Source organism: Topomyia yanbarensis, chromosome 3 (assembly GCF_030247195.1).
Source record: "Topomyia yanbarensis strain Yona2022 chromosome 3, ASM3024719v1, whole genome shotgun sequence".
Lineage (NCBI taxonomy): Eukaryota > Metazoa > Arthropoda > Insecta > Diptera > Culicidae > Topomyia > Topomyia yanbarensis.
Window position 1 is genome coordinate 356,859,277 of NC_080672.1, and position 27,109 is coordinate 356,886,385.

The 27,109-nt window shown below is 39.5% G+C and overlaps 1 protein-coding gene across 3 annotated transcripts in view; it reads right to left on the bottom strand.

The window, feature by feature from the left end:
- Positions 1–523: 523 nt before the first annotated feature.
- LOC131693472 (serine-rich adhesin for platelets-like) overlaps positions 524–27,109 on the bottom strand; it is a 374,727-nt gene continuing 348,141 nt past the window's right edge. For all 3 annotated transcript variants that reach the window (XM_058981320.1, XM_058981319.1, XM_058981318.1), the window contains 2 exons: positions 20,134–20,510; positions 524–2,942 (listed from right to left, as the gene is read on the bottom strand). In XM_058981320.1, the coding sequence (XP_058837303.1) occupies positions 1,814–2,942; positions 20,134–20,510 (1,506 nt within the window). In that variant the 3' untranslated portion in view covers positions 524–1,813. The remainder of the gene's footprint in view (positions 2,943–20,133; positions 20,511–27,109) is intronic.

Genomic DNA, 27,109 nt, shown 5'->3' on the forward strand with positions numbered 1-27,109 from the left:
TATAATCGGACGTTCTATTCATCCGTTAAACATTTTTCTGTAGAAGCAAACTGAGATTGACTCTAAGGCAGTGGTTTTCAACCGGAGGTAAATTCACCCCCAGAGATAAATTACACTATTGTATGGGGGCTCACCTTTCATCGATTTTGTCGTTGTAGTTTCTGGCAGGATAAAGGTGGTGAGTAATTTTCAGAAGTTGGGGATGGGCGTAGCGTAGTTGGTAAATCGATTGCCTTGTACGCAGCGCACCTGGCTTCGGGTCCCGACCCCGCATATGGGGTTAGAAATTTTTCATAAGAGATTTTTCTAACCCGAAGAGGCGAATGACCTGAAGGTTAAAACTTCTTTAATCGAAATAAAAAAAAATCAGAAGGGTACATGGTGACGTTCAATTTTTAGAAAGGGGTGCATGGAATAAAAAAGGTTGAAACCCGTTTTTCTTTGATTCCTTGAACCTATTTGAAGCTATTGGTGGAATTCTTTCCCTTCTATTTCCATTCGCTAGTAAATAACAAACAAAATGTTTCTTCAAATGATTTTAAGTTTGTATTTTTTTAATCAAATTTTTAACCGTTTACAGAATGGATAGTAATCAGAGCTAAATCAGTATGTTTGGAGATTTCTACTGGAAACATTCGAATGGTTGCGGTTGTGTCTGTGTTCGTTCGTACTATGCTTGTTACTCGTATAGCTATTCAGAATATATTTTTTTTCTCCTGTTTTCCATCCAAGACTGATACATATTGAATTCGAACGAATTTAGACACAGTTTAAATACTAAATCTAGAAAATATTACTATATTTCCTAGCAATTACGTGGATTAGTAAGTTGGCTGCTCAATCTGTTCGCTATTTCCCGTCAATGTGTTATATCCTCATTTGCTCGTGTATGGGTCAAATGTAAATTTGTACAACTCGGTTTTCCATAGAAACTTAAGTTTGCAATGCGGTTTATTTTTGTTATAGTTTTTAAGATCAAAAAATCAGAAAATACGCAGTTAAATCTTTTTTTAATGAAATTATCACATACACGTTTAAAATTATGCATAGTAGACGAAGAAAGGTTTGCCTAAATGTAAAGATTAGCATAATCTGTTGGTGTTTTTTCTTACGTTGGTAGAAGTTTTACACTAAAGATGCCTAGTGATAATATGGTATTAAGTACACGGCTAGGATAAATGCTCGTTAGTGTTTAATCGTTTGTTCCTACAACTAGATCATTGTCTAAAACAATCGTTTGTTGAAGCGCCGTGTTCAACTAGTTCGTATCAACTGTGGTTTTTCTGTCGTTACGTTACGCGTTTGCCTTCGTAGCGCGGTTCTTGTCTGAACTAAAGCTATGTTATCCGTTTTTTTTCTGTTTTCCAGACGGTACCTTTAGATTATGGTTATCTTTCTCTAACTTTGGTAATAAAATATGGTTAGTTTAAGATCTGATTATAATAGATCATTTCTAGCTGGTTTGTTTAAAAAATTTACAATATGTTCAACCAAAAGAGAGAGAGACAGTTTCCATTAGAAGGTTGTTGAGAGCTTAAAATCTGTTCATAAATAAATGCAATATTTATGTTCACCTATTATGTTAACGCGTATAAAGAATATGTTTAATGTATATTTTTTCGTTAAGAGGTTACTAGAACGAAAACGAGAAACGTCCAATACTGCTGCTGTCGGTATCAATTTCGAACTTTTACCGGTTAGAATATTTTTTGCCATCACTCAGTCTAAGTCTAGAGCAAACGGAACGAAACAAGGCGTACGCGAGGAGGGAATTGCAACCGATACGTCCCTTCGGCTCGCTATTCTATCTCTGCTATACCCACAGTACGCGGGACGACACACCACTATCAGAGTCACCGTTGTGCTGGTGGATCTTAAGCTTCGGCGGAACAACCGGAGCCGAGTCCCAGCGGCGATGGTTGATGAAATGGCTATGATGTTCGTACGCTGCAGATTGTGTCACTCGAGCAGGTATCTCCGGTGCTTTGGAAGGCGAAGGAATTCCCAGTTTGTCGGAGAGATGCTTACTGCTACCAGATGAATCCACGGACGGTCCGTTGGTGATGGGATTTATGGCGATCGTCGTCACGTTACTCGTTGGTACCATGGTGTTATCTCTCATGTCGGATGAATCGTCGGACACGAAGGATACCGATCCCGTCGAGGAACCGGTGGATGAATTGGAATCTGCCGATCCCACGCCCGTCGTGGACGAAGCCGTAGAAGACGACAGTACCGTTGAATTTATTAGCGGTAGTCCTATCTCTTGAAAGGAGTTCATCGAGCTGAATCCACTCTCATCCTCTGCCGAGCAGGAGATCATCATCTCTTTGATACGATCGATGTTTGCACTGTGACGGTGATTGATCAAATGGCTGCTATTGCTACTGCTGCTGCTACTACTACTGCTTCCACTGTTCTGATGCTGATGTACCAGTGGGTGATGATGATGATGCAGATGGTGACTCAATGGAGGCGATGGTCTATCCGTGTTATCCTCATCCGTTTCCGCTTTGTTGGACGATGACGTCGAGTGCACCGAATCATCTGTGCTGCTTCTCAACGACAACCGACTGCCTCTCATGTTCAATTTCCGACTAAATCCGACATTGCTCCGCGTATTTACCACTCCTCCGTATAGACCATCAACCGTTGTCGGCACGTGATGATGATGGTGGTGGTGATGAACAGTGGGAGCACTAGAACTCGCCAGTCCCCCACCTGTACCGGTCAGCGTCGTGGTACTTCCAGTGGTGGATCCTGCAGCCGATGCAAGCAACATACTATCAAGCCCGGTCGATGATTGCGATAACGTTGGTTCCTGGGTGTTTAACAGATTCTGAACCGTTCGCAGTAAACGAAACGCTTCCTGGGCCAGCTTCTCCGGGTCAACTTCAGCGCTGGAAATTGACAGAGTCTGGATGCGTTTCGGTGAGCGGCGCCTGGAAAAAAGATGAGATAAAACTTATTAGCTCGTTGGTTTCAAAACAGGGAAAGACAGTAACATTTTCGGTGAAATGAGACGCAAAATTGACCCCGTCGGTATGCGCCTATTCCGCGTGCAGTGAGTGTCTGTATGTTTCAAACCGAGCACTGTATGAATTGAAATGGCCTCTGATTTCTCTCGATTCGCTTCATTTCGGCTGGAATTTGCGTGGTAATTCCGACTGGATGGTGCGCTTGTCGGGCGCTGGGTGCCGACGCCAAGATGACACAGATATTTTTGTTTTGGTCTCTCGTGCATATCATCATCATGATCATCATCATCGGTGAATATTTATATCTTCAACGTTTCATGCTGTTTGGTGCAATTCTCCGCCCAACACTGTTCATATTTTTTTTTTCTTTATGGAGAGCACGTTATTATTAATCCTTCTGGTAGAAATGTCCTATTTTGTGCCCACTTGCATGGTACCCTAAATCAATCTGAATGATTATTGCCATTCATTGTTTTTCAAAATTAACGATAATAGATTCTTCGATCTATTACTACTACTCTTACTGTTAGTTACTAGTACTGTAATAGTATTGAAAAGTCAAACTTCCCTAACAATTTATTATAAGGATTTATGGATACCCTAAACTGATGAGCAAGTTTCGTGCTTTTTCACGATTTGAAGTGTGTGATCATCTTTTATCAATGCTGAAATTGGTTTCTGAGATCTCTTAAGAATCTTAGAAGTATCGAGACAGGTTTCTCAATAAGAACAATTCTAGAGCTTTTTTCAAAACGTCACATCTCACAATGAGACTCTTTGTTTACTTTCTCTTTCGATTGTCACGGCTTGACTATAATAGCACTTTCGACTTACTTTACAGTAAAGATCGAAAGACGTTGTTTTTGACTAGCATATTATGCAAATAGTTGAGGGTTAAATGTTAAAGCGACTGAATTATTAACAGAAGAGAATTTTTGTTTGTTAGATGTCTTTTTTTCGAGAGTTGCAGCGGACCGTGTATCCTGAATGTGATATTTATTGTACGGTTCAGATATGTGCGGGAGTAGGCACGTCACGATAGCGTGAATCGTCGAGAAGGGCTCGAGCATTTGTACGTTAACTGGATGAATAGCGTGTTAGTATGTATGTCGCGTGTGCTAGCGTGTATGTAATTTCGCGTGTATAAATTCGATTTTCTGGCCAAGTGTCCTTTCGTGTATTCGCGTGGGTTCTTGGGTGAACGCGCAAGGACCATGAATCTGATACTCAATTTTCGGTGTACAGTTCAAATACTAGAAAAAAGAGAGTTCTTCCATATCACTAGAGTTCCCAGCCATTTCGCCATGGAATGTGTTTTCTAGTGGATGTGAGGGTTATTTTTTAATTGGTCCAACTGAATGTATAGACCTAAGTTTCTAGGACGGAGTGTGAAGATTTCCGGACGTGAGTGATTCATGATCGCGCGAACACGGGCGCGTTTGTGGGTTCACTCCTGAGACTGCGTTTGTGAATTTATAAGTGCTAAAACGTTCACTTAGATACTGGGGTGTTATCCTGTTTACGAGAACGCGAGCGCAAGTTTGCGTGGATGATCGCGAAGACTCAAGCGTTCATATGTTGACGTTTTTGTCGCGTGTGCTAGTGTGTATATAAATTATTTTTATAACCGTGTGGCGATTCGCATATTCGCGTGTTCTTGAATGGTAGGGCGCGTACCGTGAATGTGATATTTAATTTTTAGTGCAGTGTTCAGATGCTAGAAAAGAGTGAGTTCTCCCATTTCACCAGATTCCCCAGTCTTGTCGCCATGTGTTGTCTGAGCATCATTTTTTATTGGTAGAATTGAAGGCATAAGTCTAGGCTGCTAGGATTAAGGGTTGAGACTTCCGGACGTGACCGATTCATGATCGCGCGAGCGGTGCGTTTATGGTTGAGACCGCGTTTGTAAATTTATAAGTGCTAAAACGTTCATTTAATCACCAGGGTGTTTTAATGTTGGTGAGATCGCAGGCGTAAGTATGTGTGGATTATTGCAATTGCTTGATCGCGTTTGTGATCAGGTTCGTGTTATCGCGAAGGCCACGTTTGTACGTTTGGAATGATGAGAGATGCAATTTATCGTGTTAGTGATTGTTAGTATGAATCTAATTTAAGATATAGTAATAAAAGGAAAACTAAAATGGCGAGTAAAGAAAAAATAAAGAAATTAAGAAGGAGTGTATAAATTGATCGATATTATTTTGGTACACATGAGTAGAGTAGAGTGAGGTCAAGTAGGTCAGTTTTTTTGGGGAGCTCGTGCGATGGTATTTTTGCACTGATTTTGACAAGCAAGCACTCGTTGGAAAGGTTATACGTTTTGGCAATAATGATTTTATACATGGCTAAATATTTTTCAAGTTAACTCCAATAAGACGAAGGCATTTTTACGTTGTTCTTAAAATCTTGGGGACCGATAGGTCACTTTTATTTAAAGAGTATGAATACTGCAGATTATTTAAAAATTAATAACACAAAAAATAAATGCATTGACATTATTCATATAAGAAAATGAGGAAGTGCCGAATGATGTGAAAAATCATGAAACCGCGGAAGGAAATGTTGAAAAAACATGCTCTTTTCAGCAGCTGCTTCTGGTTTTGTACTTGCAAATAAATTCTTCGGTGTTCTCGTCGTCGCCAGAGTATGGAATTGAAGTTGTGCATTCCGGCTCACGTGGCTGCTTGGCTGTGCGACGATCACGTTTGCGCTTCGGAGTATTTTTTTGGATTCTTTTTCCTATGCAATCACATAGCGACGATAATGCACTATCCCTATTGTACCCCTTATACCTATTTGACTCCATTCTATTCTAGTTGAAAAGCAAACTACTAGAAGTACAACAAAAACAGACTAATGAAGTAGAAGAAAAGAACGCATGTAACATGTGTAAGCCGTCAGGGTAACAATTTAGCACTGGGTGGAAATATACCCTTTTTGCGTATACACTCCGTAGAGTGTATTGTTTACGTAATATTATGCTCACCGCTGTTCGATACCGTTCACATTTAGTTTGTAAATTTTTGTATAGCTATGCGACAAGACGGTTAGCGATTTGTTATGGTCGAGTGCGGAAGGCAGTCATCGTGAAAAGACAGAAAGTGACGGACCACGGCATCGAACAGACGCCCGATCAGTTTTGTTTTTTTTTATCGACAGTTTCCCGCTACATTTAACCTGTGAGGTGAAGTGCGCGCGTGTGACGGTGAAAATCCCCGTCAGAAAGTGCCAACCCGTGGTTCGGGTACTCGTGTGAGTGATGTTGGTTCGCCTAGCTCTCCTCTATAGCTATTAGCGAATGAGAACGAAGCAGGGTGGACAAAGGTTCCCCCTGGGCAGTTGTACTGCGGTGACTTCCGGGATTGCTAGCGGCGAGCAAGTCGATCCGGCGATAGTTCGCCATCGTCGCTAGGGAGGTTACAACAAAGGAGCCAAGCTCACCTCCCTGGCTAAACGCAAAGGACCGCTGCCGAAGCAGCCAGCGACATTCCGGGAGAACTCGGCCGTTGTAGTCCCGGCCGGTCGGAAGAAACCGCCCGTCTTCCCGCTAACGGTAGCAGCAGATCGACGAGATCCAGCAGTGCACAGTATAGCAAGAACAGTGAAGGGAGAGTGGATATATCGAATAAAAGTCGGTAAATCTATTAGTTTATTTGTTTGTTTACCTTTTGTCATTTGTTGTGTTACGACATCCGAAAGTCTTGGTAGAAGCACCTATGCCGCCCTGAAAAGAAGAATCCGCCGGGCAAATAAGAACCCGATTGGTGGACAAACCCTTACTTACACATGCAATCAAACTACTTGAACTCGCCCAATGCCAGCGGATGATACTTATTTACCATTAGCGACAATTGCATTTTGTTAGAATTTTTTCATGCTATGCTGACCGGGAATGGATGATCCACGTGCGTCGTTAAATTAATCGTACCTCAATTTATCCAATCCGATCTTCTTGAATAAATCGAATTGTGAACACCGGTAAAAAGTGACCAACGAATCCTAGGAGGGATTACCCATTATTCTATCATATACGCCAGTTCTGCATCCATTCCCCGACCCACCCGTCACAAATATTCAGACGAACACATAACAACAGTACTAAAAACTACAATTATTACAATACAACCACTAATAAGCTTCTGCTTTTATATTTTTTTAATTACCCAAGTAACCATAAGCATTAAGCCATTGCACTATATTGGCTATATATTTGAACTAATGTTGCATTGAAACTCCATTACAGCATTAACAATGCAATGAAGGTCTATATTAGCACCAATCATAACTGCACAGCCGACATATAGCATTATCGCATAACATAAGAAATGGTTTCAAAACCATGGCGGACAATGACAGCCAACTAAAACTTTTTAATAGCATTAGTATTGCCAATATAATGCTTTCAAAATTGACATTTGTGCGCTGGTGCTAAATAATAGCATTAGTACTGCAGAAACGAGCTGTCAATCTCTGCACAGTAATAGCACTATATTTCGCCTTTTCTGGCATAATATCAGCATTATATCAGTATTTAGAGCTTCACGGCTCTTTAAGACAGCTTTATATGTGGATCTAAAGCAGATATTAGGCTACGTTATAATGCTTATTGGTTACTTGGGTAGCCTGTGCACGATGACTAAGTCAACCGATAAATCGACACACAATGACCCCCACTACGAGCCGTGTACACATAAACACTGCCATTGAGCTGTTAAACAATGTTTGCGAACACAGCCAAGTTAGTTTCGGATGGTACAGTGTATCTGTCAGAGGTTCTTTAAATTCATCCGTCAACCTAGGGGACCCAAGTAACAATTGAAGTTTTATAGCACGCTACAAGTGCAATCTAAGTTTTATCAGTGGCTATAAAACTATCATAAAACCACAATTGTTACTAGGGGAGGGATTTTTTGTTAGACGCATTTTTGAAAAAAAGCCTCGAGGATTATATTTAATATCTTGTTGTTGATCCACATTAATGCCATAACATGATATCAATGAGTTGATATTGACCTACTCGAACATTCTTTAGGCGAATCAATAGTTGTCAATTGTTTACAATAATAGGATTATCCAATTTAGTCTGTGTTGTTGAAACTGATAGATTTCTAGCTTCAACCATAGAAATATTAAATTTTTGAAATGTTTTATAAGTGTCAACTATGTTTTGTAAATCATAATCGTAATTAGAATTATTCTTGATATAAGCTTTGTACCTTTCCCAATATGCTTTGTGATCGCTAACACTGAACTGTGACTGGAAGATTATCGGAAACAAAGTCAATTCACTACAAATGTCGAATCTGTCAAAAGCAAATGAATTGTTGATAAATTTTTCACAGACAAATAGCTCGATTGTCATTTTTTGACGTAGGACTACGACTTTGTTTTCGATATGGGGGTGCACTCTGCAAATCCTACAAAAATGGTATGTAACGAAAAGTTGTCCAATTTTAAACGCATATAATTCAGCCATCTCACGATAAATTTTCAATTTTTTTGCACAAATCGCCCCGAAATACTTCTAAGAATAGATTACAATAGATAAACCCAAAGATTTTTGATATCATAGCATTGAAGAATTAAATAATATACAACCTTGTCAAAATATCGCGCATTAACACACAGAAGATAGCGCTTCCCAAGCCCTGTACGACGGATTGGTGTACCTAGCGCGCATCGCTTCTATGAATGACGTCATCCTCGACTATTTAAAGAACGGACTTGGCCAGACACGCTCAGTTCCCTGTTGAACGGCTGGCGAAGCAGATCACTGCGCTGTGTTTTTTACAGCCAGTGTAGCTGAGCTAGAAGTCCGTTACACTGGTTGTGGAGGGACGCTACCCTGTGTCGTCCAACAGGCGACCGCTCCAACTGCTTCCTAAATGCCGCTGTAATGTTGCCAGTAAATTTTTGGTTTAACTAGCACATGTATTTGCTATTTGCGCTTGAAATTAAGCAATGTAGTGGTAGTAATAAGCTTCCCATTTTGGTTTAAACGCAAGGACAGTTTTTAAAACAGGATTTGATTAATTAGTTTAGCTCATCTAAGCAATTTTATCAATTCTGTAATTTAAAAGGAATTTTACGGAACTTGGTGAATTTGGCCCCACTTGCAACTAGTATAATCAACCTGCACAAAGTGTTGCATAACGCAGGGCTGTTTTTTGGAACAAAATCATTCAGCCCTTCGCTATTCAAAATCACGATATTATGACAGATGGGCTAAGCGCGACCGTTCCTTTCAATCGGGAAATGCCGCGTGGAATTTTGGTGAAACGCGCTAATAGTGTCGTGGTGGTACTAGTTGTCTCTTTCGCTCTACCCATCATCATCAGCGTTGACTCATTTTGCATTGTACGCTTGGGTTCAATGTTTGGTGCGAATGTGTTGGTAGGTAGGGGAACTGGCGGTAAAATGAACACGTTAAGCAAAGTCATTATTTTCTAACTAATAAGTGAATGAGATATTACAATCACCTTATGTTTCTTGTTAGACATGTTTTGTACATATCTCGTAAAAATACTTCGTCATAAACACATTTTTTTCAAACATGATTCTTGATTTCTAAACATGTCCAAAAATGAGACATGTTTATAGCGAGTGGGTAAAGTGAACATGTGGTGGTGGTAAAATGAACAGCTTCTGGTGACCTGCAAAATGTCCTGTATGTATGCAATGCGCAGCGTTGGAAAGCATTTTCCGATCAATGCTAATATCCCAACAAATCATGAGCTTTGCATACACACAGGGCATTTTGCAGGCAAAAAAAATGTCACGGAAGAATTGGATTTTCATGACGTAATATTAACCATTTTACAATCCTGTGGCATCGAAACACATCTACAAACTTGGGGTTATCCATAGGTGTTTGAACTTTTAGGATCGGTTTGAGAGCAACTAGAAAGCTTGTTCTATACATGAGATGTGATTATATTGTCTAAAATTTGATTTTTCTTCACCGGTCCGGGTGTTTTTTTCCCACACACTAAGTACTAAGAAAATAAATATTTTACATTAAGTAGTGTAGTCCTACGTCTACAGTTCGTGCAACCCCATAGGGCCGTCCCTTGTAGTTTTTTAGCTGGAGAACTGGGTTCTCGTAAGTGGCCCCTGTCAGAATCACTTACTACAATTGCAGACGAGACGGGAAATGCCACCCACTAATATACTATTTGAGGTTCAAATGAGAAACCCTCGTAAAGCGGCCATCTTTGAAAACAAAAAAAAGCAATTGTTTTGCAAACCGTTCGCAAAATCTTCATGAAAATCAATCAGTAGTATTCTAACAATTCCCACAATACATTTATTGGTTTTTAAAGAGACGTGCGTGTATGACAGTGAAGGGTTCGAGCCTTTGTATGTTACCGTGTTTGAAAGCGTGTTGTGTGTGTCCATTTGCATGTCCACGTGGGCTCTTGAGTATTCACGCGGACCGCTAGTCTTATGTTAAATTTCTAGTGTACCAGTCAGATGCTAGAAGAGAGTGAGTTTCTTATATCACTAGAGCTCCCGGCAATGTCGCCCTGGAACTTTTCTAGTGTATATGAACGTGAACGTCATTTATTATTTTTGTTTTAAATAATATAATTCAATGCTAGGCTGCTAGGATCGAGGGATAGGGGTTTCTATACGTGATTCATGATCGCGCGTTTGTAAAATCGCGCTTGAGACTACGCTTTATAAATTTGTAAGCGTTGACTGGACTACCGGAGCATTTTTCTACATGCAAGATCGCGGACGTAGGTGTGCGCAGATTGTCGCGATTTTTATTATCGCAAAGGGCACCAGCATTTATAGGTTGACATGAGTGATCACGTGGGCGTTTTATGTCGCGTATGCTAGCATGTAAGTATATCTCCGAGTTTTGCATATTCGCGCTGGCTTTTGAATATTCGCGCAGGCCGTCATTCTGATATGCAACATGAAAAAGGCCCATAAGAACTCCCACCCTCCTCGATTCACCACTATTAAGGCGTATTGCAATCTACATCTTCACGCAACTATCTGGTAGAGATCAATATGAAGAGTTACAATTAAGGTCCATAGAATATGAATGGCTATACTCCTATCTGACGCATTAAATGGTGATTTACAATTAAACTAGTAATAATTGTTGATAATTTATGCAATGAGTTTATTCAAATTGCTGCAAGTAATATTACTTGAAGATGTTTCCAAAACCGTCAATCCATTCAACCTACAGGATAAAACAAAAAATAAATCAATAACTCAACAGATCAGATTCGATGGTACTGAACAATTGTTTATCGCAAATATGGTCGGTGTTAAGTCAGACCGGACTAAGTGACAAAACATTGATTTCGAGAAAAACAGGGTTAAAGTTTGAATCGCAGCATCCTCTACGTTATAACTGGAAATTATTTTTTGCCTTAATTCTTGTTTATGATTACATATTTCAAATCAGTCAAAAGTCGAATGTAGCTGAAATTTTTTTTTATCCAGTGTTATCATTATCTCATTTTTTATGTTTTGCGACTTGGTCCGGTCTGACTTAACACCGACCATATGATCCTCTTGAAAGATTCTTAACCATGAATCAAACAATATAATGTAAACAGATCATGGTTTTAACATTGTAATTTTCGACGCCGTATTGCAAGTTGTGCTTCGCAATGAAGTTTTCTGTCCGGGTTAATCTTTTCAACATTATCTATACACAATCTCTCGTGTGCTGTAATTGTATGCAGGTCACTTCTTCGAGATTATGCTCCATTTTAACTTTCAGTAACCATTAAACCTTATGCACTGTAGGTCTAAAACGAGTTTGCTTAAAGTCAATCGAAATTATGTTAGTTTTCTATGATCGGTTCATTTTACTGCGCAGTCTAAGGCGACGAGATACTATACTGTTTGTTCGGTGGATAGGTAACAAAGCGATAGCTAGAATTGGCTCCAGCTGTAGTGGTGCCCTTTTTGGTCTATTTTCTGTGCAACCTAAACAGGTGAACTGATCTACAAAATCATTGCAGTGATTTGATAAAGTGTATGAGACTTTTCGATTTTAGATTAAATAATGTTGTAAAAATTAGTTTTTTAATTAGTCGTAGACAATGAAAAGGCAATGCTGTTGCATTTGCTGGTCAAAATTTCTGAAACCCTTATTAGGTTAAATTACAATTTTGATGGACGCAGTATTTGGCATTGCAAAATCCAATCCAGGGGATCGCGAAAATTTTTTTTCGCATAATTAATGTTTATATTTGAAGTTTTTAACCAAAGATTGTTCTATCAATTATTGTAGAAAATAACCTGACCTATTTATATTTCATCGGTTTCAACCATTTTGATATTGCCTTTATCTCACATTTTAATACTAACTCAAGAGGCGCGATAGATGGCGAAAGTATGCTCTACTACTATAATAAACTCAACACTTATATGCCAAATTAAATATCAGAATGCTTGAAAGCAAATTGTATATAAAAGGTAAGCTAAGAATTACCGTCTTACACGCTCGGCAGGGCAATAAAAGGCCACAAAATAAGCAAAAACATTCAAAATATGCAACTGTTTCCGAATGAACACAAATCAAAAAACAAAACATAAAACTAAATAAATTCGATTGCCCGATTCACGGCAGACCATTTATGGAACAAATCACACCACTAGAAGCCAAAACAAAAGTCATAATTTATGCGCCCAGCTAATGGGACGTTCCGTTTAACGCACGTTTTAATGGCACTTCATTGGCTGTCGTTGCATACGGAATCCCGCTACTCACAAACCGTATCGTACAATGACTGTCAGGCCGCGCCTGCGGGGAGCCTATCTTCTTTCTCGTAGGGGCCAGTTGGGGGTACCCCGCCGCATCAGAGACGAACACGTCAACGTCATAAACAAATCGACCACTAATTTATTGGTCGCACGTGTTAATTACGTACGCACACACAGACACAGCACGGTCAAAGGGAGTCGGAAGAGCGCAAAAACTGCATCTGCATCGCGTCGGCGACCTGTTCTTGGTGGATCACAGTCGGCTGACGAACCGTCGTTGTCGTTGTCGCCGTCATCGTGTGATAAACGCGGATTAGTGTCAATTGGAATGTTTCTCGTTTTGGTGTTCGGTCGCTTTTTATCTGAATTTTTGAGTAAAAGCAAATAGATGCTAAGAGGGATAGGGAGCTCTGCCATAAAATTTGAAGATGTATTCGGCTGATCCGCTGTTTTATGTGTTTATTTTTTACAAGTGCCACTTGGGAAATAGGTGGTAGATAGGATTAAGGTTAGGCAGCTCAGATTGCATATATTCTAAGTGGAAAACTAATTGGCTTTGATCCGGAAGGCCCATACAAAATTCCGAGGGATAAATACACTGAACAGGAACTGATCCGTTTTTGTTCGAATGGGTACGAATAAGTTACTTCGAAAATTAACATATTAACATAATAAATTAATTTTTTTATAATGTGAACTCTTTCAGGTATAACTTAACAATAAAAAACAAGTAAGGCTAGTAACTGGGACTATTAAATTTCATTTGAGCACTTACTTATAAAAGTATTATCCGTAAATTTTATGTTAGTGGTAATATTCTGGCAGGATTTCGCTGTAGCAGTGGTGCCAGGAACATTTTCAGTTAGTGGTGGAGAATGAAATGTTTATATATCTTCGTTATCTTGCCATATTATTGAAAACAGATAAAACCTATCAATTTAAACTGTCTGTGACTATCTTTTTCGGACTATTGCAAATATTCTAAGCAAATTGTATTCAACACCGGAAAATATTTGGAATAATTGGAAAACGGTCAGTGAAGCCAATTTTTATCAAAAATATTACTCATTATAAAATTATTTTATGCCCGAAAATTCGAAGAAACATTGGCAATGCTATTCAAAATATCTTTTATTTATCACTGTTCGAGGTGAAAGCTTTACGGACCAGGTTTTTTTTTTTATAGTTAAAGAAATTAAATGAAGTAAAGCTGGCGCTGAGTTATGTGGCCGCAATTTTTCAATGCGAGTTCAAATCCTTTTCTCATTTCAAACACATTAAAAGTCAAAAACGCACTTCTTGTGAACAGAACTCAAACAAAAAATACTATACGTGCCGTAAACTATAAAACAGCAAAGTCCCATCGTCACCAACTGCGCTTGAAATAAGTGAACCACAAAATATATTTCGCCGGGAGAACACAATCACGATTGATTTTTCACACACCTGTCTTAGACCGACAGTGCGCGAAGTGGAACAGTTAATCAAGGTGAAAATAGAACTTGTGCTTACAGAAGTGTCGCATATGCAAATTCATCATACGAGATAATAAGTACAAATGACGTTCAACTTCTTAACCGAGACAGAAAGCTTCGTTACAAAAAACATGCAACACAACGTCGAATATGAAAACGTCAAAACCAAGATCGGGTATATCATCCCCGTGTATATCAACCTTAATCTGATTAAAATATTTATGTCGAAGTACGGAGATGCACAATCCGTCAGAAACGACACTTGGAGAAACTTTTTTCCAGGTATTCTCAACGGTGTTCGAATGGTGCGTATGCGGTTGACCCAACTTATACTTTCTTACCTGACTTTCGGGGGCAGATCATTTCAAGGTGTTAACTACATTCAAAGAACCCTATGAACATACCCTGTACAGATGCCCACGTGCCAATTTTGTAATCAAACGATACACTACGGTAAGCCATGCGCCAAAACAACCAAAGAAAACTCATCTATTACAACCAACACGGTATTCCCAAACCAATAGTTAACCTACCAAGGCTATACCAAAGTCACTCGAAAACACAAAAAGCACCAAACATCTAACAGCGAAAATCAAAGCTCTAGCGACGACGACATGGACGCAAACATGAGCGAGGGAGAAGGCAGACGTTATGATCAGCAAGTGGCAGAGGATAAACCTGACTATTGCTCCACCACCAAGAAAGACAGTTAATACATGAAGCGGAAAGCAGTGTGCCCAGAATAGATGGCAGCAATATTTGATTATTTTTTCTATTAATTTTCATGCATTGGAATTTGTCTTTGAATTGTATATTATTCTCATAAAAGGCGAATCTCCCTTGGCATTAAAACCATAATAAATAAATATAAAATAACTGGTTTGATTGTATCTTTTGGTTTATAACTACTATATTCAGTCGCTGTAATTATAAAACAGAATGGTCAATAAAAAGCTACTCGTACGGTGATGCCGCAACCGGATTAGAGAAATTTAAGTTAAAACAACATTTTCAAGTAGAGACAACAGTTTCAAGCACTACAGAGTTTGCATAAAAATCCCATGTTCCTCTTCTTTGTCTTTGAGTAAGTTTATGTTATTTATAAAGTAATTTTAGTAAGAAAATTCAGTAGGTTTCACTTAAAAAAGACATGATGTAAATGATTTCACGCATCAAATTGCATCATAGAAAAAACTCTGTAGTAAATCATGCATTGGGTTGTCTCGCTAGAAAATTTGAGTAGAAGTAGTTTAGAGTGCATTGTTTACACTATTTTTTTTAATCCTGTCAGTTTTTCGAAAATTGAAAAAAATGACGCCACCCGAAAAGCAAAACAAAAACGTCGCGATGTCATATTGCGCAAGCATCTGGAAAATCCCCAACTTTCTCATCGGGAAACGTTCAGTCAACGGTGATTCGTGTGATTAAACGTACAGAAGGAGAAATGCGGTCAGAATGGATGTTCCATTGGTGATCAGGATCACAAGTGTGTAGTGAGAGTGGTTAAGCGGAATCCCGATTTTATTTTTATTTATATATGTTTATTTGCAGGCTTTAACCGTATCGGTCATTCGCCTTGAACCTATCACAGTTTTTCATTCAGAGAGCCAAGGACCGGGAGGGACCGCATACGTACAAAGTGCAGAAAGCTCTAAATCGGGACGACCGGCAAAATACGGTGGGAAAATCACGGGCACGGAAACTGACGAAGCCTCGTTGTCTCATCATGGATGATGAGACGTCAAGGCAGCTATTTTACTTCCAGTAGCTTCCGGGGCTACAGTTCTTAACCACCAAGCACAAATTTGATGTTCAGGAGGAAGTAAAGAAGCAGTAACTTTCAAAGTTTCCCAATAAATATATGATTCGGCAAGGTGACAAAGGAGTGCACCGTCCGTGACTACCGGAACTATAAACGGGAAGATCAACCTCAAGGAGTGTGTACACAAGCGTCTGCTTCTTCTGTTGCAGCAACACGGTCACTTTCGCACCCAAAGATATGACCCCTCCCTCCTACGCACCGGCACTAAAGCCCATCAAAAATACTGAGCAATTATGAAGCGAGCACTACGGAAGCATCCCAAGGAGGGAAATCGCGAAGTAGGCGTCGACTGAGTAAGACGTCAAAATGTTCCGTCCGGAATTTTGCGGAAGAAAATTTCTTCAAATGAAATTTGTAGAAAAGGTGACAATGAATCTGGCCATCGGCGATGAAAACGCCGTGAATGCGGAAACCCGTTTCCTATGTTTGATTCGTAGTTCCAGGGGGACAACCTTTGTTTGAGGAGCGCGGTGATCTGCTTTAATTATTCTATTCCTTATGAGGAGGAACCGTACCCATCAAAAGAAGTTCTTTTCAGTGTTGTGAAAATTACCTGATCAATTACCGGCTGCAAGAATTAGGAAAACTTAACAGATGATTGTCGATGCCGATGGCCGGATCGAAGACTACGCCGTATAACACTGGATACTCAAAACGAGTCCCGATACTTCGACGAGTTTCGATACTAGGAGCCGATAATTATGTGAGATCAAACTTGTTTATCTTCTTAATTATTTTTATATGCTGAAAAAGGGCTAGCGTTTCTAATATTATTAATTATTATTAGTAACATTTATTTATATAAATTCAAATAATATTATTTATATCCTTCGCCTTTTGTTATCTCCGTCATCTATGAAAACTGTTTCGGTTCCGAGCGTTTTCCTTAAGTAGATGATAGGACTATTATGAAATTTAAACGCTTGTAAGGACGTGGCCAGGTGTGTGGAAATTAGCGGGTCTGCGTCATTGAGAATTGTGGCGAAAATTGATATGACAATGGATATGCTCATTTCTGCAACTCCATCTACGATTTGTGCAGGTGTTCGTGCTATGCTATGCTATGCTATGCTAAGCACTACGGAAGCTTCCCAAGGCGGTCAAATCTAATGAAGAAAAAGTGGATTTTCGTGCAGAAGAATCTGCAGCCAGATGTTATACAGAACCTAATGAGTGGAGTTAAGTGTAAGCTGCGACCGAACAGTTATGGTAATGAAGTTGAATGAAATAAATATGCCAAAAGCGTACTAGTGGGTTATATTTCATTGTCTGAAAGTTTGAAAAGGATTGGGTGCACTAGGTAATTTTCTATAGCGTTTTTCCGTGATGCAATTTGATGTGGAGCACCCTTTATTAAGGATCAATCACAGATCATTCGTCTTTAAAACAAAATAATGGATGTTTTCATTTTGGATAAACAGAATTAAGGCTAAAACAATATGTTAATCTCTTATTGTTGGGCTTTTTTGACTATTATAAAACTAAAATCGAAAAAGTGATATTCAAGGTTATAAATGATTTACAAGTTCTTGTAAGTTTTATTTGCAATGAGTTTCTTTCTCTCATATATTATTTTCGCAATGTGCAGTTAGTTTACAGAATTAACACATCGCTATTTGATTTTCGTAAGTACACAGCGTGGTCTAAGCGCAAGGACTTAAGTATCAATTGTTGTTGCAGGAATTATTTAACCAGTTCGCAAAAAAACGTGCTGTAGCAGACTTGTGTGCGCGGGCAAGGTTTTGGGGGTTCAAATTGTTTCCATGAATGGGTTTTGAATTATTTTTAAAAATGTATTAACTTCTTGTTCAAGAAAAAAAAATGTACTGCGAGCCGTTTTGACACATAAACTGTCATTTGAGTTCGGTCACTCTAGAAACAAGTCTGGGCCGGTTCACGTTTCGACAAGTTTCGATGTTAACAACAGTTGTGAGTAAGGGAATGTAGTCTAGGTTGGGACGGATTTGTTTAGAGGCTGATATCTTGTTTCGATGACAATATTTTTAGCTTGTAGTACACTATTTTGTAGATATATTATGTGGCTTAATATCTGTAAATGGAAGAAGCTTACTTGCAATTTTAAATAAGACTCAGGATCAATTTTCTACATGACGGCTAAATGGCCAAAAAAGTGTCGTATAGGTTGGGACACTTCAAACAATTTAAATAATTAAAGGCAATTTAAACTTTAATGCATTATATTTATTTTTTGGTTAATATTTATTTGTTAATTGGTATTTTAGAATAAGAATAAGTAACTGAAAGACTTCTTTACTTCCATTTGATAAAGTCAGAGTGAGTCAGATCACAGTTTTTGCATGTAAAACTTGTACGCATGCGTAATTGTATGGTGTCCCAACCTATACGACACGCTTGTCCCAACCAATTTTTCGAAGAAATAAAATCCAATGAAGCAAACGCAAAACTCTGATCGCTAATAACATTTTAGTTATTTCTTAACACTTTAAAATTATTTACGTTGAAATTTTGATGAAAAAGATTCAATTTAAGATGGCGCAAAAATCTATAACTTCAACTTGGTATAAAAAGTGAGCTACGATCGAGTCTAGTATGTGATAAAAATAACAGATGGAAACACTGCATAGGAACGAAAATATCGATCTGTCCCAACCTATACGACAATCCCTTACTAGTAAAATGGCTCGTGAAAATGGGTATCGGTAACGAGAGAAATACCGCCGCCGACGAGTTCTCAGAGCACCAGCTAGCAAATATATAGGAACTAGTAGCGCCAAGAAGGATAAGAAGCCCTGCGAAGGTTGTTGTAAGAGATGTAAATCATCATGTTCATGTTTGCATCGGTGGCGACGAAATCGAGGTGGTTGAAGAGTTCGTGTACTTGGGCTCACTGGTGACCGCCGACAATAATACCAGCAGAGAGATTGGTAGACGCATCGTGGCAGGAAATCGTGCTTACTTTGGCCTCCGCAAGACACTTCGGTCGAACAGAGTTCGCCGTCGTACGAAGTTGACCATCTACAAGACGCTGATTAGACCGGTAGTTCTCTACGGGCACGAGACCTGGACCATGCTCGTGGAGGACCAACGCGCACTTGGTGTCTTCGAACGGAAAGTGCTGCGTACCATCTACGGTGGAGTGCAGATGGAAGACGGCACATGGAGACGGCGAATGAACCATGAGTTGCATCAGCTGTTGGGGGAGCCGCCCATCTGTCATACCGCGAAAATCGGACGACTACGGTGGGCCGGGCACGTAGCCAGAATGTCGGACAATAGCCCGGTGAAAACGGTTCTCAATTGCAATCCGACCGGTACAAGAAGACCTGGCGCGCAGTGAGCACGATGGATCGACCAGGTGGAAAACGATTTGCGGACCCTTCGCAGACTGCGTGGCTGGCGACGCGCGGCCATGGACCGAGTGGAATGGAGGAATCTTTTGTATACGACACAGGCCACTTCGGCCTTAATCTGTTAATAAATAAATAAAAAAATCATCATGTTCGACGCCTCCGGAACGGTTCGTGTTTCAACAGGAGACGATATTTGCAGCAGACTTGAGCAGGTCAGATATACCACGAATGTTGGACAGCAAGCGAGTAAAAGCGATCATGGAAAAAACAGGAACGAAAAACACAATACAAAATGAGTATGAGCACAATCAATCCCTACTGAAATAGTACCTAACGGTTGCCTTGGAGAGCTTTTACTGTACAAAATACAGATCACGAACATTTTTTTGAAAATGATGCTTGCAAAAACTCCTTGAGTCAAATTTATCTGCTTGTATGAGGTCTGTGGAAAATGCTTAATTCTCCCATTCTTGGTAAAATGTTCAAAGTTCCACGATTTTCAAGATTTTTTGGTTGAATCTTTATGGAAGAGCCCAAAACAATTGACTGTCTCAGAAAATCGATTTTTTTTGTTACTTCATTTTTATTTCAGAGTATAGCTGTCTAACACTTCATGCCTGCAAGTCTCCCTTAATTAGATTTTTTTCCTTCTAACAACTGTATTAATGTAATGTGCAGAATAGCCTTCCGAATAAGGAAGTATTGAACTCTTTTGTTTCGGGTAAAAATCATGACTAGAATAGGAATCTTGTTTTTTATGCACTGCTAAATACAAAATCTCTACTCACCAAGTAAAATCTCGAAATGTGCTGTACGAGCCGGCGGGTGATGGCGGAATGCAGTCATCGTCCTGCAGTGGTGAGCCTACAATCGAACTATTCTGAAGCTGCTGCTGCTGCTGTTGCTGCTGATGGCTGAGCAATTCCAGCTGCTTCTTGGTGTAAGTCTTTTGCACATCGATCAGGTTGGTACTGCTGCGGGCTCTGGGACTGCTGGCACTGCTACTGTCGGAATCGTGATGGCTGTGATTCTTCGATACCTGCAGGACACTTTTCGACCGTCCGATAATATTCGGCTGTAGTGCGTCCAGTCCGCGGTAACACCGGTCCAGATAGCGGACCACTTCCTCCATCACGGCACGGTACATCTGTCGGCTGGAATCAACCTGTCGTGGTGGGAAGATGAAAGTTGAAAAAAAAAATTATGATGTTGTGACACACAAAGACGGGCGGCGGGACCGGGTGCTAGTCGTTAATAAGTAGGTAACCGATTTTCCTAAAACAAACATTGTATCGGGTGCCTCATCATGGTAGCACATACACACGCGGGAAGCAAGATGAAAGCGTGAAGGTTTATTTTTTTCTCTCCTGTGCATCGGCAAGTCGGTAAGAAGCCGGTGCAGCGCGATCGTGTGGGAGGAAGAGATTTATGTGCATGATAGCTCAAATCGTTGCCGCGGAAGCGGAATAATATGGTGGGTAAACAAACAAATAAACGATTTGGTGAGCACTGGAGATTTCGGCAGAGATTGTGTTTTGGGTCGAAGGGAAAGGCTAATAAAATAGTGATTAACAGAATAAATGTGATAATCATTTCAATTATAACGTTCGGATTATTGAATTTAGAGGGACATCTTTAATCAAATAAAAAATCGCGAAGTTTTCAACCATTTGAAGCGTGTTCTGCAATTATTTTTATTTTCAAATAGTTGTTAGCATATTCTCTGGCTCTACTTTTAGGTTATCATAATCCAATTATCGTTTATTTCTACCAAAAACGCAACACCTTTCGCGAGAACTCCAGAATGGGCTTTCAATGCTAAGGTCTTTATTTTTAATTTTTTAAATATTTTTTGCAAAGTTTCAGGGCAGTCGCTTTACTTCATCGCGCGTTACAAAGAAAAGCAATTGATAATAAATCAACTCCACGATTATTCGTTAGTGTATACATAAAGTTAAAACTACAGTTATAAATGCACGAGAAAGTGTATCCGTACATATTGAATACAGTGCGTATGGTGACGAAATCGAAACGTTTAACTAAACTTATTAATCAGCTCACCGGTTTTAGAAGATTTTAGAAAGGCTCGTGAAAGAACTATTTTCAAAGCTCAACATATGTCAAGGCTTATATTTTGACATTCGGCAAAAAATATAGTACGAACGAAAATCAGATTTTTTTTAAACGTTTTTGAGCATTGTATTTGCTATTGAGTTAACTAGATTTGCGTGAATTTACCGAAGCCATAATTCAGTTTCAGCACCTCCCTTATTCATTCAGTTCCAAGCTGACTGAAGTTTTACGCTTCGAATACCTCCAGTTAATCGGAAATCTAAATTCATAAACCAAAAACAAAACATTTCTCGAGTACTTTTTCAAATGGACGTAAGTAACATTGAGAGCCTCTCTTTGTTTACTTTCTCTTTCGTTTATTACGACGTCATTACAACACTTTGTACTAATTTTCCAGTACATATCGAAAGCCGATGGTTTTTACTACAATATTATGCATAGAGTAGAGTAGTAAATGTTGAAATGGCCGAGTAATGAACAGAAGAGAAAGACCTCAAAGAGAATCTTTCATTGTTACTTACGTCCATTTGAAAAAGTACTCGAGATTTGTTTGTTATATGTCGATATATTGAAAGCAGAAGGTGGCGTCTTTTACATTTTAGAGCATACGTGAACTGCGTAATGTATGTATGGTGCATTTTGTTCGATAATCCCATTCAAAGCTAGTATAGAAACAAAATACAGTTCGCAATTTCAAGTTGAATTTGAACCGAAAACAACTGAATGAATGTGTTGCACCAAACGAATGAAGAACGAAGCAACTAACTGAAAAATAGTCCCTTCAGTGCGGCGGGTATGTATTTCCTTCCTCTTTCAAGCTCACCAGGAGGGATGTCAATATTTGAATGGCTGGCGTTCAAAAGGGGCTAACCCATGTTTAGCATTTTTTACTGGAAATGGAAAAAAAACTTCCGCATTTCCAAATGAACATTGTTTTTATTGGTAAAATACACGTTTTTATTAGTAGATCATTGACCCATGTTGTCTAGAAAAAATAGGATCAATAGAATTCACGAGCTTTTTCGTAGTTCGAGGGGGTAACCCCAGGGGTACCTAGCGTCCTTCGTTTTACAGTTTTAGTGTCTTTGGCAAAGTTTGGCATCTAGCGCTTCATTTGATAATTTCATATTAGTTTGGAATTCAGTCGCTAGGGCAGCGCTGTCATCAATTTTTTTAATGGAACGAGACAGAAAGATGGTGTCGTAAAAGTTGTGCGTCGAGTAATTATAAGTATATCTTCTAAATATACTAACTTTGTAGGTCCTACAAATTTTAAAATATGGCGCATTTTTGAAAACTTAATCTGTAAGTAAAATTTTAACCAAAACATGCTCTAGCAATCGAATTTTGCTATTGCAACTAGACAAATCGGGGCACGGGTAAATTTGATTGACTGGCCTGTTATAGTCGCAAAGCGATTTTAGCTTCTGAATTGTGCAAGATGAGTAAACGAACTGCAGCCTATCTATTGTATTATTCGGCGAATTATATTACTAAGCCAATTGCAACCTAATTTTGAAGAATAATGCACAATAACGGACAAGCACTCTTTCTGGAATCTTTGGGAACTTGCAGCGTTTTGTGCCACCAAAATATTGGGCTAGAAATGTAACGTTCGCAACCGTAGCTTGTTTGTTTCGCCAACTCATCACAGTATTTGGAAACTTTGATGGCATCAAGAATATTATTATTGTACCGAATAATATCACAAGAAACTATTCTAGAAGCAACAATATTTACACATTTGTGGAACGAAAAATTGTAAAATTTGCCATTATTTATTTCATGAGCTGTTCTTCAAGGCAAATATTTTCCTCTTAAACAGTTAAAACATGCACGTGTGTTATTCATACCTAAATAGAAATGAGGTTGATTTGAAGCAAGGGTGTTGAGCTTTTTGCCTTTCTCAATAGAAAGGTATTGCAATTGCTCTGAAAACCGACTTTTTAACGGAGGCCCGGAGGGCCGAGTGACATATACCATTCGATTCAGTTCGTCGAGTTCGGCAAATATCTGTGTGTGTATGTATGTGTGTGTATGTATGTGTGTGTATGTGCGTCTGTGTGTGTGAACGCGAACACAATCTCACTCACTTTTATCAGAGATGGATGAACCGATTTTCACAAACTTAGTCCCAAATGAAAGGTGCAACGTTCCCATAGGCTGCTATTGAATTTCTAATGAATCCGACTTCCGGTTCCGGAATTACAGGGTGATGAGTACGATCACGCAGAAAATGTCGATTTTAAGAAATTCTGCAATGAATGTATAATGGTGAAAATTTTTCCAAAATGTGACCACAACTGCTTCGATTTGTAGTACTAGGTCATTAACAGCCATTCAAAGTCTCTTTGGTCACATTGACCACCATCATCGGTTCCGCAGGCCCCGGCAGAAGTATCCAAATTCAGACTAACAGTCACATCGGTTTCTCGGAGGTGGCTAGACCGAATCAACCAAACTCAGTCTCAAATGAAAGATGTTGCGTCCCCGTAAATGGCTATTAAATTTTATCCCCAACCGACTTCCGGTTCCGGAGTTACGGGTTGTGGCGTGCGATCACATAGCAAATTGTGATTCAAACCGATACCCCGATGGAAGCAAAAAAGGTAAAAATTTCGCTAAAATGTCTCTCAAATAACTTAACTTTGCAGTTCTAGGTCACCGACGGCCAACCAAACTTTCGTTGACTACATTGACCACCATAGACGGTTCCGGAAGTGCCCGGGAAAAGCGGCCATCTTTCATAACTAGCAAACTCATATCAGTTTCTCGGAAATGGTTGGGCCGATTTTCACAAACTTAGTCCCAAATGATAGATATATTATCCCCACAGATGTCTGTAAAATTTCGCACGGACCGCTTGTATGGTTCCGGAAATATAGACTGAACGGTCCGGTCACACATGAAATTCCCATATAAGCCGGAACTCAAATTTTTTTTCAAAGGGGGGACCCCATGAAATTTCAGAAATCGAATTCGTATTTTTGATGCCAAACATCTTTAAAATGCATGAAACGTCGAGATTTTATGTTATCTCGAAAAAAATTTTTTTATAAGCATCGACTTTTTGGGACTTTGCCGATTTCGCACATTTTTGCCTTTCTCAATAGAAAGGTATTGCAATTGCTCTGAAAACCGACTTTTTAACGGAGGCCCGGAGGGCCGAGTGACATATACCATTCGATTCAGTTCGTCGAGTTCGGCAAATGTCTGTGTGTGTATGTGTGTGTATGTATGTGTGTGTATATGTGCGTCTGTGTGTGTACGCGAACACAATCTCACTCACTTTTCTCAGAGATGGATGAACCGATTTTTACAAACTTAGTCCCAAATGAAAGGTGCAACGTTCCCATTGGCTGCTATTGAATTTCTAATGGATCTGACTTCCGGTTCCGGAATTACAGGGTGATGAGTACGAACACGCAGAAAATGTCGATTTTAATAAATTCTGCAATGAATGTATAAAGGTGAAAATTTTTCCAAAATATGACCACAACTGCTTCGATTTGTAGTATTAGGTCACTAACATCCATTCAAAGTCTCTTTGGCCACATTGGCCACCATCATCGGTTCCGGAAGCCCCGGCGGAAGTATCTAAATTCAGCATAACAGTCACATCGGTTTCTCGGAGATGGCTAGACCGATTCGACTAAACTTGGCCTCAAATGAAAGGTATTGCGTCCCCGTAAATGGCTATTTAATTTCATCCCGATCCGACTTCCGGTCCCGGAGTTACAGGTTGTGGCAAGCGATCACATAGCAAATTGTGATTCAAACCGATACTCCGATGAAAGCAAAAAAGGTAAAAATTTCGCTAAAATGTCTCTCAAACAACTTAAATTTGCTGTTCTAGGTCACCGACAGCCAACTAAACTTTCGTTGACTACATTGACCACCATAGACGGTTCCGGAAGTGCCCGGGAAAAGCGGCCATCTTTCAAAATTTACGAACTCACATCAGTTTCCCGAAAATGGCCGATTTTCACAAACTTAGTCCCAAATGATAGCTATAATATCCCCATAGATGTCAATAAAATTTCGTACGGATCGCTTATATGGGTCCGGAAATATAGACTAAATCGTCCGGTCACATATGAAATTCCCATATAAGCCGGAACTCAAATTTTTTTCAAAGTGGGGACCCCATGAAATTTCAGAAATCGAATTCGTATTTTTGATGCCAAACATCTTTAAAATGCATGAAACGTCGAGATTTTATGTTATCTCGAAATTTTTTTTTTTATAAAGATCGACTTTTTGGGACTTTGCCGATTTCGCACCTTTTTGCCTTTCTCAATAGAAAGGTATTGCAATTGCTCTGAAAACCGACTTTTTAACGGAGGCCCGGAGGGCCGAGTGACATATACCATTCGATTCAGTTCGTCGAGTTCGGCAAATGTCTGTGTGTGTATGTATGTGTGTGTGTGTATGTGTGTGTGTATGTGCGTCTGTGTGTGTACGCGAACTCAATCTCACTCACTTTTCTCAGAGATGGATGAACCGATTTTTACAAACTTAGTCCCAAATGAAAGGTGCAACGTTCCCATAGGCTGCTATTGAATTTCTAATGGATCCGACTTCCGGTTCCGGAATTACAGGGTGATGAGTACGATCACGCAGAAAATGTCGATTTTAAGAAATTCTGCAATGAATGTATAATGGTGAAAATTTTTCCAGAATGTGACCACAACTGCTTCGATTTGTAGTACTAGGTCATTAACAGCCATTCAAAGTCTCTTTGGTCACATTGGCCACCATCATCGGTTCCGGAAGCCCCGGCAGAAGTATCCAAATTCAGACTAACAGTCACATCGGTTTCTCGGAGGTGGCTAGACCGAATCAACCAAACTCAGTCTCAAATGAAAGATGTTGCGTCCCCGTAAATGGCTATTAAATTTTATTCCCAACCGACTTCCGGTTCCGGAGTTACGGGTTGTGGCGTGCGATCACATAGCAAATTGTGATTCAAACCCATACCCCGATGGAAGCAAAAAAGGTAAAAATTTCGCTAAAATGTCTCTCAAATAACTTAACTTTGCAGTTCTAGGTCACCGACGGCCAATCAAACTTTCGTTGACTACATTGACCACCATAGACGGTTCCGGAAGTGCCCGGGAAAAGCGGCCATCTTTCATAACTAGCAAACTCATATCAGTTTCTCGGAAATGGTTGGGCCGATTTTCACAAACTTAGTCCCAAATGATAGCTATATTATCCCCACAGATGTCTGTAAAATTTCGCACGGACCGCTTGTATGATTCCGGAAATATAGACTGAACGGTCCGGCCACACATGAAATTCCCATATAAGCCGGAACTCAATTTTTTTTTCAAAGGGGGACCCCATGAAATTTCAGAAATCGAATTCGTATTTTTGATGCCAAACATCTTTAAAATGCATGAAACGTCGAGATTTTATGTTATCTCGAAAAAAATTTTTTTTATAAAAATCGACTTTTTGGGACTTTGTCGATTTCGCACCTTTTTTCAGTTCAATATTACCGTGGCTGTTTTTTCTTTTTCAAAATTTTAGAACTCGAATAATGATTTATTTTCCCGTATATAATTGTCATGTGATGTACAATAATAAAATGTAATATATGCATTTAAAAGTTTTTAATGAATATATACAACGCACACATTCTCGTGATTCATGATTGAGAAAGGCACAATTGCACCGCAAGGTGGA